The sequence below is a fragment of the Xyrauchen texanus genome, chromosome 26, assembly GCF_025860055.1.
Source record: "Xyrauchen texanus isolate HMW12.3.18 chromosome 26, RBS_HiC_50CHRs, whole genome shotgun sequence".
Taxonomy (NCBI): Eukaryota; Metazoa; Chordata; class Actinopteri; order Cypriniformes; family Catostomidae; genus Xyrauchen; species Xyrauchen texanus.
Genome location: NC_068301.1, coordinates 40,740,893 through 40,755,855, shown reverse-complemented (window position 1 = coordinate 40,755,855; position 14,963 = coordinate 40,740,893). Strand labels below are relative to the sequence as shown.

At 39.0% G+C, this 14,963-nt stretch overlaps 1 protein-coding gene across 2 annotated transcripts in view; it reads left to right on the top strand.

Moving 5' to 3' along the window:
• The window catches only part of LOC127619650 (importin subunit beta-1), a 67,088-nt gene that overhangs the window by 14,570 nt on the left and 37,555 nt on the right, over positions 1-14,963 (top strand). For both annotated transcript variants that reach the window (XM_052092608.1, XM_052092607.1), the window contains exons 10-12: positions 203-427; positions 4,228-4,419; positions 7,553-7,683. In XM_052092608.1, coding sequence (XP_051948568.1) covers positions 203-427; positions 4,228-4,419; positions 7,553-7,683 — 548 coding nt within the window. The remainder of the gene's footprint in view (positions 1-202; positions 428-4,227; positions 4,420-7,552; positions 7,684-14,963) is intronic.

The following is a 14,963-nucleotide window of genomic DNA, read 5'->3' as shown; positions in this document are numbered from 1 at the left end:
AATGAACAAATGACTGCAGATCTTTTACATAAGGTCAGATCTCACCTTAAATTACCTTGTGTATCTGTCATTAAGGACACTACAGTCCATGCATTTAACAGTCAAATCTTTATGCAGTTATGATGTGTCTGAAATTTTAGTACATTTTATTTACAAAAATGACTCGATAGTTTGATCTTTTGTGAATCTGCTCTTGTTTCAGGATGAGAATGATGATGATGATGACTGGAACCCATGTAAAGCTGCTGGTGTGTGTCTCATGCTGCTGGCCACATGCTGTGAGGACGATGTGGTGCCTCACGTGCTGCCCTTCATCAAAGAGCACATTAAACACCCTGACTGGCGCTACAGAGACGCCTCCGTCATGGCGTTTGGCTCCATCCTAGAGGGACCTGAACTCAACCAGCTCAAACCGCTTGTCATTCAGGTGACTCAAAGTTTTCAAATGTTTTTTCAAAGTAAACCAAGAAATGTCCTCACTTTCAATTTTTATTTTCAGCAAATTTATGTGCAATTATTTGTACTAACATAAAGGTTCAGCAACTAAGACATAAACTGAACAAGTTTCACAGACATGTTACTAACAGAAATGGAATAATGCAGGGGTTCTCAACTGGTGGGTCGCGACCCAAAAGTGGGTCGCAGACCTGTTTTGGGTGGGTCTCGGTAAGCTGGTCAAAAAAAAAAAAAAAATGTAATGTGCGTCTCATGTTTGATTGGTCTTTTATTTTGAAAAAAGGTTTTTGACAGGCATTCGTCAGAGACGTGCAGTAGTTTACTATGGTAGCCATGGTAACCATCGCCATGGTAACCATCCTGTCTTTACGTTGTTTTGACATTCAGATTCGAGATGGCGAAGCGCAAATATGACCCATACTATTTAAAAAATGGATTTTCGTACATTGAGGATAAAAAGGGACAGTGTGTGCTTTGTAGTGAAGTGCTTGCCAATGAGAGCATGAAATCATCCAAACTGAAGCGCCGTTTAGAAACCAAACATCCCGCATCGAAAGACAAGCCGGTGGAGTGTTTTCAAAGACGTCTCCAGGAGCTGAGGGCATCACAAAAGTGTCTGACAGCGTCTTGCTCCAAACAAGAACAAGCTCTTTGGGCATCTTACCTAGTAGCTCACCGCATTGCAAAGGCCAAGAAACCCCACACAGTAGCCGAAGAGCACATTTTACCTGCTGCAATGGATATGGTAAGAGAGGTGCTGGATCAGTCAGCGGCGGATAAACTGAAAACCATACCACTTTCCAATGATACCATAGCTCGGCGGATTGAAGACATGTCTGGTAACATAAAACAACAGACCACAGCCCGCATCCAGGCAAGCCCTTACTACGCCTTACAGATGGATGAATCGACAGATATCGCTAACCATGCCATTTTATTGGTTTATGTGAGGCATGTGTGGGATGGTGATTTGCAAGAACAAAACAGCAGAGACCTCCCTACCACTACAAAAGCAGAGGAAATTTTTAACACCCTGGACTTGTATTTGAGCTCACTGGGCCTCAGTTGGGAATATTGTGTGGGAATCACCACTGATGGAGCTGGCTCTATGACCGGGAAACATTCCGGTATGGTGAAGCGAATTCTGGAGAGGGCACCTAACGCGACGTGGAACCACTGCTTTTTGCACCGAGAAGCGCTGGCGGCTAAGAATATGGTACCTTTACTTGATGAAACTTTAACAAATGTCATCAAAGTGGTGAACCACATAAAACGGAGTGCAAAAAGTAGCCGTTGCTTTTCACATCGGTGTAAAGACCTGGGCTCTGAGCACATGCAGGTGCTGTATCACTCAGAAGTCCGCTGGCTGTCGAGGGGCAAGGTGTTGTCACGCTTTTACGAACTTAAAACAGAAATCGCCACATTCCTCTATGTAGAACTGTTTGACAACGAAATGTGGCTCGTACGAGTTGCATATCTTGCTGATATTTGAGAGCACCTCAACACATTAACTGTATCGATGCAAGGGAGAGGACACACTATATTTGAACAGTCAGACAAAATTGCTGCGTTCAAGAAAAAGATCTCACTGTGGCTAAATCATTTATCCAAAGACAGACTGGACATGTTTCCCAACTCTTGCCATGAAGCACAGCAGCTGGACAGTGCGGCCAAAAATAACTTGAAACAAACTTTAAGGGCGCATCTCACTAAAATTCAAGCTCGGTTTGACGACTACTTCCCAGAGAAACAAACAACCATGGACTGAATACGCGACCCCTTCGGTATCAATGTGGAAAACATCACGTTGCCAAGCAGCGAAGAGCATCAGCTGGTGGGCCTGAGGTAAGCCTTTCCCACTTCTGGTGCAGCGATGTGATGACTGAGTATCCATCCCTCGCCACTTTAGCAGTCAAAACGATCTTACCATTCAGCACAACCTATTTGTGTGAAAGTGGCTTCTCTACCTTGGTCCAGCTCAAGTCAAAGCAGAGAAACAGGTTGGACACTGAGCATGATCTGAGTAGCTCTGTCTACTGTCACCCCAGACTTTGAAACTCTTATCAAGAGTAAAGCACATCCCCAATTGTCTCATTAACTTCCACAAATGACCTGGTTAGGTGAAAACTTTATTTTGAGTAATTTTGACATTGATTTTATTCAATTTTGTACATGCAGTTGTCATGGTCCTCCTTAGTTTCTTATTAATTTGGTCATAATGCAGTAAAAATATCTTGTTATGTGGCCTTATTTAATTAACTTTTGTACATGCGGTTGTCAGTTACTTAATAATATGCTCTGAAATGCACGTTGCACGGGATAATATATTCATGTATGTAGGGTTATTATTTTTAAAAAGAAGATTTTTTCAACAGTTATTTTTGAAAAATAAATTTTGTTGGTCGAATTCTAAAAACTTGGGTCGCGACTTAATGACCATGGGAAAATGTGGGTCCCAGGGTGGGACCAGTTGAGAACCCCTGGAATAATGTGTCCCTGAACAAAGGGGGGTGTCTGCTGTAAAAAAAGTAACAGTCTGTGTGTGCTGTGGCCAACAGCTGCATTAAATACTGCTGTGCATCATCTTCTCATGAACTGCACCAGATTTGCCAGTCTTGCTGTGAGATGTTACCCCACTCTTCCACCAAGGCACTTGCAAGTTCCTGGACATTTCTGGGGGGAATAGCCCTAGCCCTCACCTTCCAATCCAACTGGTCCCTGACGTGCTCAATGGTATTGAGATCCAGGCTCTTTGCTGGCCATGACAGAACACAGAAGGGTACCACTAATGAGGAGGATGTCTTCCCTGTAACGCACAGCATTGAGATTGCCTGCAATGACGAGCTCAGTCCGATGATGCTGTTACGCACTGTTCCTGACCATGACGGACCCTCCATCTCCAATTCAGTCCCGCTCCAGAGGACAGGCCTCAGTTTAACGCTCATTCCTTCAACGGTAAACGCAAGTCCAACCATCACCCCTGGTGAGACAAAACAATGACTCGTCAGTGAAGAGCACTTTTTGCCAGTCCTCTCTGGTCCAGTGAAAGGTGGGTTTGTACCCATATGTGATGATGTTGCCGGTGATGTCTGGTAAGGACCTGCCTTACAACAGGCCTACAAGCCCTCAGCCCAGCTTCTCTCAGCCTATTGCGGACAGTCTGAGCACTGATGGAGGGATTGTGCATTCCTGGTGTAACTCGGGCAGTTGTTGTTGCCATCCTGTACCTGTCCCGCAGGTGTGAGATTTGGGTGTACCGATCCTGTGCAGGTGTTGTGTGGTCTGCCACTGCAAGCATGATCAACTGTCCTTCCCATCTTCCTGTAGTGCTGTCTTAGGCATCTCACAGTATGGACATTGCAATTTATTGCCCTGGCCACATCTGCAGTCCTCATGCCTCCATGCAGCATACCTAAGGGCCCAGGGCATCTTTCTTTTGGTGTTAGTCAGTAGAAAGGGTGTTTAGTGTCCTAAGTTTTTATAACTATGACCTTAATTGCCTACCATCTGTAAGCTGTTAGTCTTAATGACCTTTCCACAGGTGCGTGTTCATTAATTGTTTATGGTTCATTGAACAAGCATGAAATACTTTGTTTAAACCCTTTACAGTAAAGATCTGTAAAGTGTTTTTTTTTTTTTTACAAAATTATCTTTTTAAAATACAGTGTCCTGAAAAAGGGACGTTTCTATTTTTGCTGAGTTCATAATGTGAGCTGCTGTGTGTCGTGTAATTTTGCATGGATATATAGTTAACCTCTGTTGATGTGACAGGCCATGCCGACGCTCATAGAGCTGATGAAGGACCCCAGTGTGGTAGTAAGGGACACAACTGCATGGACATTAGGACGCATCTGTGATCTGCTACCTGAGGCAGCCATAAATGAGGTGTATCTGGCCCCTCTTCTCCAGTGCCTGATTGAGGGTCTCGGGGCTGAACCTCGCGTGGCCTCCAATGTCTGCTGGGTATGTCATCATTATTTACTACTTGCAACACTTCAGAACAGATAAAGCAGCTGTTTCAATCTGAGCATGTCCTGTCACGTGACTGCAGTCAGTATTAAAAGCAATCACAATTTAAAAACAAATTTAAATGCATAATATTTTGGAAGTGTATGTTGAAATGCTGTTAAGTGTCAGGGCTCTATAGTGCGAGCATTTTACGCTCTCTGAAATCTTAAGCCCTGATCTGTGTTGCTATTGTTGCTGTAACGTTATTGGAGGACCTATCTGGCCATAGCTTTTGAAAATGTGATTGGATGAGATATACCTGTAAAATTAAAATATAATTACACATATTTGACAAGGAATTAGTTCTCTTGACTCTAAAAATTTACATTTTGCAGTGTAGTGTTTTATAAAATGTGCAGCAGTCTTCAGTACATTAAATAATGAACAAGATGATCAATCCTGTCATGAATAAATGAAGCTCACTCAGAATTCAGACCGTTTCTGACACACTTTTCCATGCATCATTGTTTTATTGTATCCATGCATGTGGTTGCAGACAAGTAGAAATCCCTCACAATGCTGAAAATTATCCGTCTTGCCTTCACCCGGGAGACCGATGGCGTGTGCTCGCTGTCTTCACTTTCATTGGTAGTCACTCACGAATGTCGTACATAGTACCATAGTACCACCTAGCATCCAACCAGCGGTAAAAAAAGAAATCCTGTGGATTTAGTTTTTTTCTGTGACTAACCGACCAATCAAAACTTGGTCGACTAAGACTCTTCTCATCGACTAACATTTGTCGACTATTAGGGGACAGCCCTAAAAAGGAATATACTAAGTTGAAAGCACAAAACGATTGATGAGAATGTTTAAGCAACTGTCCCTTCATACCCACCCCTATTAGTGTGCCAAATGTCATTTTCCTATGAATGGTTCATAGTGCTGCCTTAAACACCCATTTGGGAGATAAAGGAGCCAAGTCGTTTTCAATTGAATCAGGAATTATGCAATTAAGTACAGCTTATGTCAGTCCAATGTGTAGACACAAAGGTACAATTTTTAAAACCATCCTATACACTCTCTCAATTATTGGACCCATTGTCCAGAGCTTTTACCACTGTGCCACACAATCGATAAGTCTAAAGTACATCAAAAAGACATATCAAGCTAACCATTGTTACAGCGGTCACAATGTAAAATTTTGTATTTGTGTTCAAAGATGAAAATCAAAATTCTGTTGAGTCATTTTTGTGCAGCTCAGGCTGAAGATTTTTCCATTTTTGCTTTTGTTCCTTGGAATGTTTTAATGTAATGGGAACATTGCAATTACCATAAGTGAGAAATCAGAAGCAATAATTTTATATTTAGACCAAACATTTCAAAAGTTATAGGTAACAGTAATGTTTTTTTTATTTTTTTTATTATTATTATTATTATTATTATTATTATTATTATTCTCTTTTCTCCTGAACTCTTAACCCAATTCCCAATGCTGTCTAATTCCTTGTGGTGTTAATCGCTTCAATCTGGGCGTTGGAGGACGTGTCTGTTGCTTCTGGTTCTGAGACATTCTGCCCGTGAATCTTATCACATGTCTTGCTGAGCACATTACCACCTGAGATTTTAGCACATGTGGAGACTTGCGCTATTCACAGTGGTATCCATGCACAACTACTCACGTGCCCCACTGAAAACCACCACACAGCGATCACGAGGAAGGTAACCCATGTGACTACCCACCCCAGCAATCGTGCCAATTGCTTGCTTGGGAAGCCTGGCTGGAGTAACTCAGCACACCCTAAATTTGAACTTGTGACTCCTGGGGTGGTAATTGGCGGCTTTGCCCACTGAGCTACCCAGACCCCCTAATAAAGTGATTTTTTTTTATTTTTTATTTTTATTTATTTTGGTGCTATGAAGTTTGGCCTAGGGATCCCAATCCTTCATACCCACCCCTATCAGTGTTCCAAATATAATTTTCCTATTGACGGTTCATAGTGTTGCCTTTAACTCCCATTGAAGAGGAAAAAGGAAGAGTAATATTACCTGCAAGCTGAAATTATTGGGGACAAGCCCTGCATCTATTCAGTAAGCACAACACAAAGACCTCCAGTACAAAAGATATTCAAATGTTAGATACTTCACTGGCCACTGCCTGACCCTTGAACTTGAATCCCACAAGCTTCCAACTGGACTGCGATGCCCCTCTGCATTCATCTTGGTCAAAGGATGGAATACATGGATGATAAATTACAAATTGAAGCCTTCTACCAAATAACAAGACAATACATCTGTGGACACTTCTGCAGTTAATTCAGGATGGACTTTAAAGACTTTGGCAATTGTAGTTCATACAAAATCTCTGTCCCTCAATTATAATTTAGTTTTTGGCATAATATACAATCACGTTTTCGTAAAACCGCACAATGACGACTACAGAAATGCTGTAACAGAAAATGAAGCTGTAATGTCTGTAAAGCTACTTTGAAATGTGTGTTGTGAAAAGCACTATACAAATAAATTACTTGACTTGCCAAGGTGGGTATCGGACCATGAACCTTTAGAACTGTGTAGTCCGGAGCTTTACACTGCACATGCAGGTGACCCATTTCACCAAAGAGACATCCCAAAGTTATAGTCAACACCATATAGGTTAATTATCTTTTGAACTGAGGCGCTGTCACAAACTACTTTGGCATACCAATGTTCTTTTAAATCTGACAAAGCATTTAAAAGACTCATCACTTTATAATAAAATTCAATATGGCAGAGGAAAAATGGCTTATGTGGGAAAATGTGGTGTCTCCTGAAACCTCATGACCCAAGTAATCCAGACGACAACCTCATTATTTTAAGGGGAAAAAATATATATATATATATATATATATTCCCATACCCATAGGGGGGTGCTGTCTGCAAACTTTGAATGGTTCTACAAAGCATTCAAAGTTTCCTTTTGATATGACAAAGCCTTCCGGAGATACAGCCTTGCTTTTTACATTGACCTTGTTAACTTTGCTTTAACTTCTGAACAGTAATAAAGGCATTTAAACTCATCTTCTGACACCTGCAGCCCATTTTCATGGGATAGAGTTGTGTGCTGGTTGTACTGTAATGTTATACTCATAGATGTGATTCTTTTCAGGCATTTTCCAGTCTGGCTGAAGCTGCTTATGAAGCAACAGATGCTGCAGAAGACCAGGAGGAGCCCAGCACTTACTGTCTATCCTCTTCCTTTGAACTCATCGTACAAAAACTACTGGAGACAACAGACAGGTACACTAGGATAAATTCTACTCTCTTCTCTGGGTTTTGTTTTTCTATTAAAGGGTCTTGAAACCTCAAAACACAGTTAACATCTATGTACAGGTTTCACTGAGCAAGAATTTGGATTTTTATACCAAACATTTCAAAAGTTATATGCAACATTTGAGTACTTTTATTATTTTTATTGTATTACTTTTCTCCTGAACTCCTAACCCTATTTCCAATGCTCTCTAATTCCTTGTTTTGTTAATCGCTTCAATCTGGGTGATTGAGGACGTGTCTCAGTTGCTTCTGTTTCTGAGACAGTCTGCCCATGCATCGTATCACATGTCTTGCTTGAGTATGTTACCACCTGAAATTTTGGGGCATGCGGAGAATCTATTCACAGTGGCATCCATGCACAGCTATCCACGTGCCCCACCGAGAGCGAGAACCACCACATAGCGATCACGAGGAAGCTAACCCATTTGACTACCCTAGCAACCAGGCCAATTGGTTGCTTAGGAAGCCTGGCATAGGGGTGGTCGATTATACCAGTAGCAATTTGATAATCGGTATACATTTTGGATTATTGTATTGTGGTTTCACACAATCGCCGCCGTTGGAAAGAAATGTGCACAGCATTCTATTCATGTTACTCGTACATGGTACAAATTCTGTCAGAGAAATGGAATGTGGAGCATCTGCAACTTCCTCAAATCACTATGAATGGGAAAATGAGTTGATTGTGAGGTTAAAATAGGTGCATTTTTGTTTAATTTGTTTGGCTTTAGAAAAAATTATACCAACTGTGCAAGGCTAAAAATGTTGAGCAATTCCAGTTACTGATGTGATATTTGCAGTGAAATGTATTTTCTCCCATGATGTACTCATTGCCAGAAACAAACACTGCAGATGCAGTCCAGACATTGTGTTCTGTCTAGATGAGTTTTTCACTGTTTAGATCAGGAAATTAATGTGGGTTTATGGTAAAAATGGACATGAGTTTTTGGGAGATAACTTTTAATAAAAAAAAACTCTGAATTTAAATGCACAATCCAAAAATATTACTAGCCACACGATGAAGAGGGGTTGGTACATATACAACCATACAAAACTCTTTAAAACCTGCAAATGTTGATGTCTGAGACGTGTTCTGAATTGACTGCTTCATTCAGCACGGTACTAGATCGTGATGCCATCTAATGGCTGTGTGTGAAAATACTGAGCAGCGCACCAATAATGATATCCAGTCTTTATCATATTGAACTTTAAATCACAAAGCTTGTCAAATTGGGCACTACCCAAAGGTTGTCTATAGATTTCATAACATTTGCACTGTTGGGTGGTTTTGTGCTGATCAACAATAGCTATGTGTTTGTCAGGAATTATTGGAACCGGGGGGTCACTTGATGCCATGCAAGGATCGGTCGTGTGAACGGCGAGCTCTGCGCACTTTGCTAGTTTTTTTTTTTGTTATTTTGTGTTTATTTTGATCATTCATTTGAGTACAATCATGTACAATCATTTCAGGTTACATATAGTGCTCAATGCAATCACAAAGTGTCTTTACAAATACAGGTATGTACATTTACCTAATGCGTTTTAAATATATATTGTACTCCAGGTTTGTTTAATTGTTTCAAAGTATAACTTTTTTTCTTTTACAACAGAAAATAAATACAAATAAGAAGGGCACCAAAAGAAAAAAAAAAAAAAAGAAAAAAAAAATGTAAAAAAATAAATAAATAAAAGGGGGTAACTATATACATCCAGGGAGAGAACATGTGTCCTAGTTAGATTCCATCCTTAACAACCTCAAATGACTTATTATTATAATCTCAAGTGACTTATGAAAATTATTATTAACATACATGCAGACATATATTATTAACATATACATTATATATTAATCTTCATTATTTAAGTATAGCAGCAAAATCTGACCTTCTTTCTGATACATATTCAACCCATTTCCTCCATTTTTCCAGAAAAACATCTTTCTTCAAATTAACAACAAAAGTTATCTTTTCCATCATATAAATTTCAATGGTCACATCTATCCAGTCATCTAGTGTTGGTCTCTTGTTTTAACCATTTGTGTGTGATTGCCTTCTTACTGGCTGCTAAAAGCACGCCCATCAGGTATTTATTATCTGCTGCTACAATATCTGAACATACACAACCAAAATACAATAATTTGCATTCTAGAGGCATGTCTCCTCTAAAAATATGTTCAAGAGCATCCTGTATTTCTTTCCAATATTCTTGAATATGTAGACATTCCCAAAATATATGGTAATGGTTTGCTTCATTGCATCCACAGTTTCGCCAACATTTTGGAGAGTTATTACTTTATTTGGCCGTTAATATTGGTGTTATAAAATATCTAACAATGTTTTTCCAGCAGTACTCCTTCCAATTTAGTGACCTAGTTGATTTCCACTGAAATTTCCATACAGTCGACCACTCTTCATCAGTGAAAATTATTCCACTTTCAACCACTTCTCTTTGATGTAACTTGTAGAGTGTTTTTTCATATTTATTAAACTCTTGTATATCTGAGAAACTATCTTATATCTAGTACCTGATGTGTATGCCTTCTTAAGTAAGTCTATCAGTGGATTCAAATTGTCTTTGTATCTTCCTTTTATTTTTTTTTATCATAATAACTTCGAACCTGAAGGTATCTATAGAAATCTTGATTTTCTAATAAAAACGTTTCGTTTAATACTTGAAAGCTTAAAATTTCACCTTTCTCAATGATTGTGCAAAAAGAAGTTATTCCCTTATTTGTCCACAATCTAAACCTGTTATCAGATTGATTTGGAGTGAAGTCTGAATCATAAGCAATCCATTTAAAGATGGAAGAGTATTCCAGCAAATTAAATTCTTTTATCGCCGTTGCCCAAACATTTAAAGTAAGCTTTGTCCATGGGTCCTCTAGCTTATCTATATATTGTCGCAAATTATTATCTGCTAATATTGTTTGTACAGGAATATTCTTTGTAGTACAAATTTCCATATCCTTCCAAGGAGCGTTATAATGTGGGTCACACCAATATACCACTGTCCTAATTTGCGCTGCTGTATAATAATCTTTTAATGAGGGAAGAGCCCACCCTCCTTTATCCTTTGGGAGCTGCAATGTTTTAAAGCGTACTCTGGGCTTTTTCCCTTGCCAAATAAAACGTGAAAGCATTTTATCCCATTCTGTGAATTGTTTTCCAGTAATTTCTACAGGTAGACATTGGAATAAGTAAAGATATTTTGGCAATACATTCATTTTAATTGCTTCAATCCTTGAACTAAAACTAAAAAAGGGAATTAGATTCCATTTGGCTAAATCTTCTTTGATTTTTACATTTTAGTGGATCAAAATTCTTTCTTTGTAATTTTTCTATGTTTTTCGTCAAATGGATACCTAAATATTTAAATGATTTTGTATGCCATTTTAACAAATATGTATTTTTAATATTTACAGGGGGATTATAATTATATGAAATTATTTCTGTTTTATCAATATTTAATTTATATCCGGAGAGAGGGCCAGAATTCTGAAATTTTTCCATGAGTTGGGGTAAAGATTTGGTTGGATCTCCAAGATAAATCAGTATATCATCTGCATAGCAGGCTATCTTGTGTTCCACTCCTTTTATACTGATGCCTTGGATTGTTTTATCCTGTCTAATGCTTTGTACTAAGGGTTCCAAGTATAGTGCAAATAATTGAGGGGACCATGGACATCCTTGCCTAGTGCCTCTTTCCAATGTAAATGACTTTGATAAATACCCATTAATCTTTATCTTTGCAGTTGGTGTATCATAAAGTGCCTGTATACTTTTAATTATAACTTCATGAAAGCCAAATTTACGTAGAACCTTATAAAGATAGGTCCAGCTAACTGAATCAAAGGCTTTTTCAGCATCTAAACTTAGAATTATTGATTTTAATTTATTTTTCCTGATATGATTCATAACTTGCAATGTACGCCTAATATTGTCCTGTGTCTGGCGCTGGCGAATAAAACCTGATTGATCTTGATTTATTAGGTTGGGCAGGAATTCTTCCATTCTTCTGGCCATAATTGATGTGAACAATCTATAATCAACATTTAATATCGATAGAGGTCTATACGATCCACATTCTAACTTATCTTTGCCTTCTTTTGGAATAATAGATATAACTGCATCCTTCCAAGATGGGGAGTTATCGCATTCTTTAAAACCCAATTAAAAGTCGGACCAAGATGGGTATAGTTCCTTTTGGAATGCTCTATACCACTCCCCAGTAAATCCATCCGGTCCTGGGGATTTATTAGATTTTAATTTAGTAATAGCCCCTTTTACTTCATTTGCGGTTATTTCTGATATCAGTGTTTTATTTTGATCATCAGTAAGGGTAGGTAACTTTAATGCATCTAAAAAACTATCAATCTCCTGGTGTCTATCTTCAGGCATTTTCGAATATAATTTTTTATAAAACCTTTCAAAAACATCTTGAATGTTCTCTTGTTTGGTTTGAACTGTATTGGTAATAGGATCCCTGACTTTGTATATTGTTTGATCTGCTTGTTGTTTTCTTAATTTCCATGCTAATATTTTCATAAATTTAGATCCATTTTCGTAATATTTTTGCCTAGAAAACATAATTTTTTTCTCTATTTCTTGAGTATACAGCATATTAATTTCGTTTCTTATTTTTTTTCATTTGTTCTAGTATTTTTGGGGTTTGCTTGTCCTTGTGTTCTTTTTCTAATAAATGTAATTGATGTTGTAATTTTTTTAACTCCTGTTGTCGAATTTTCTTTCTAAGTGAGGCTAGTGCTATAACTTTACCTCTTAATACTGCTTTTGCAGCATCCCTCAATATGGGGGTTGTGACCTCTTCATTATCATTAATTTCTAAGTAAGAATGGATTTCATTTTGTATATATATTTTAAAAGAGGGATCATTAAGAAGATTCAAGTTAAATTTCCACAAGGTATCCTTAGGTTTGTTATCTAGTTTTAATGTTAAGTAGATTGGGGCATGATCACTGATATCTATCGTTCCAATATCGCAGCTTGTCACTCTGGTCCTATCTCTATTGAACATAAGGTAATAATCTATCCTGGTGTAGACATTATGTGGGGGGGGGGAATGTGTATAGTCCTTAGTATTTGGATATAGGTCTCTCCATACATCAATTATGCCAATATCATTCATCAATGTGTTAATTTTCCGAAGAATGGGTTTAGAAAATGTTGTTTTTTTGTTTGAGGAGTCAAGCTCAGGTTGTAAATGTACATTTAAATCACCTCCACAGATCAATATACCTTGTGTTTCAGAGGACATAATCTGAAATACTTCTTGAAAAAGGGTAACATTACTACCAGGTGGGGCATAAATGTTAAATAAAGTAACACATGTTCCATTCATCATTCCATGAACAAAAATAAATCGACCCTCTTTATCAGCATACTCGTATTTCTTTTCAAAAATAACCTTATGGGATATCAAAATAATAACTCCTCTCCTATGCCCTGTATGATATGATGAGTAATAGATCTGAGTGAATCCCATTCTTTTCAATTTTTCATGCTCAATATTACCCAGATGTGTCTCTTGTAGATATACAATATGAGCATTTTCTTTTTTCATTTTGCTTAAGATTTGTTTCCTTTTGATTGGGTTAAGCAAACCATTCACATTAAAAGAAATTACTTTTACTTCGTTATTTGTCATGTCAGTTCAATATAACACTGAAATCTAAAGGATAGTAGAGGCACAGTCCCTGGAGAACCAATATACGAACAAGTAAATAGAAAATAAAAAACCTGACGTGCTTCCAAGATAGGGGTCTCGAACAAACGACCCTGTAACAGGTTGGTAGTGGTGTCCAGCATGGAGGGGGAACCTTCTCTTCCACAGTGGTGATCAGGGCCCTCCAGTTCACCGTCTTTACATGAGATATAGGAGAACATAACTCACGTGTCCGACGTGCTGTTATTCCATAATACTAAGAGAGAGATTAAATCAAAGTCTATCCGATTTAAGGTCCAAAAACATGAATAACCTCCAGTATTTTTCTTCATTAATTTTTTATTGTAGAGTGCTTATGCAGCCTCACATTATCTTCTATATGCCTGTAGACGTTCCCTGATGTCTGTCGGTCTCGGAGTCTTTTTACCTCTTGCCTTTCGTTGTGAAACAGTCTCCCAAGACGTGCGCTCGAGTTGTTCAATGAGTGATTCAGTCAGCGATGTTTTCTCCACGTTGAACCCTCTTTCCTCCATATCCAGATACGCTTCTTCAGCTGTGTGGTAGATGTGGGTCCCATCCTCATAGAACACACGTAATCTTGCCGGATAAGGGGTCTGGAATCGAATCTTTTCTTTCAGCACTTTTTTCACCTCCGTGTTTTCCTTCCTTTTCTGAAGAACCGCAGGAGGATAATCATGATCGAAGTAGATTTTTTTGTTGACCCACAAAAATATCCTTTTTCATCCACGCCTTCCGGATCACTTCTTCTTTCATTTTGTACCTGAGGAATTTCACTACAATCGACCTGGGTCTCGCGTTCACTCCCGGTTTGGGTGCAAGTGCCCGGTGTGCTCTCTCCACATGCAGTTCTGTCTCCGGAGGAAAATCCAAAGTGTCTCGCAGGAGTTGTTCGACGTAGTCAGTCATGGGATTTCTCTCTGCGCCCTCTGGCACGTTGTATATCCTTATATTATCTCTTCTTGATCTACCTTCTTGGTCAATCTGCTTACTTTCCAGATGCGACTGCATTTTTTGCATTGTCAAAGAAGGCCCTGAAGACATTAAAAGACACTTAACGTGCTCGAGCTAACACCCCTGAGCAGGCCGCGGGCCTGGGAATCGATTTGGTCGGAAATGAGCAGGAAATGTGGCTGGAGATGCTGAACATGTCGGCAATACAGTGACTTAGAGGATCTTGCTGCGGCACGTCGATTGATCACTGCCATGGAGGTGAAGTTTACTGATGTGGTAACAAGAGTGGGGGATGTCGAGAAATTGATAATTACCTGGAGTCATCAGAGAGGGAATTATCTGCTAATCCGCTAGCAACCAATGTAGATTTAGACCGTAGCCGGTGGAATAACATCTGTATGTGACAGGATATGTTGAAATTCCTGGATGGGTTCTTTTCGAGTCTGCTTTACATGGCAATCCATAAACTGAAAATCCAGCGAGCTCACAGGGTTCCGGCTCTGCGATCCGCGAAGGGAGACAGGCCCCAATCAATTCTGGCCAAATTTCTGAGATCATCCGATAAAGATCTTGTGTTGCGCGAGGAGTAAAGG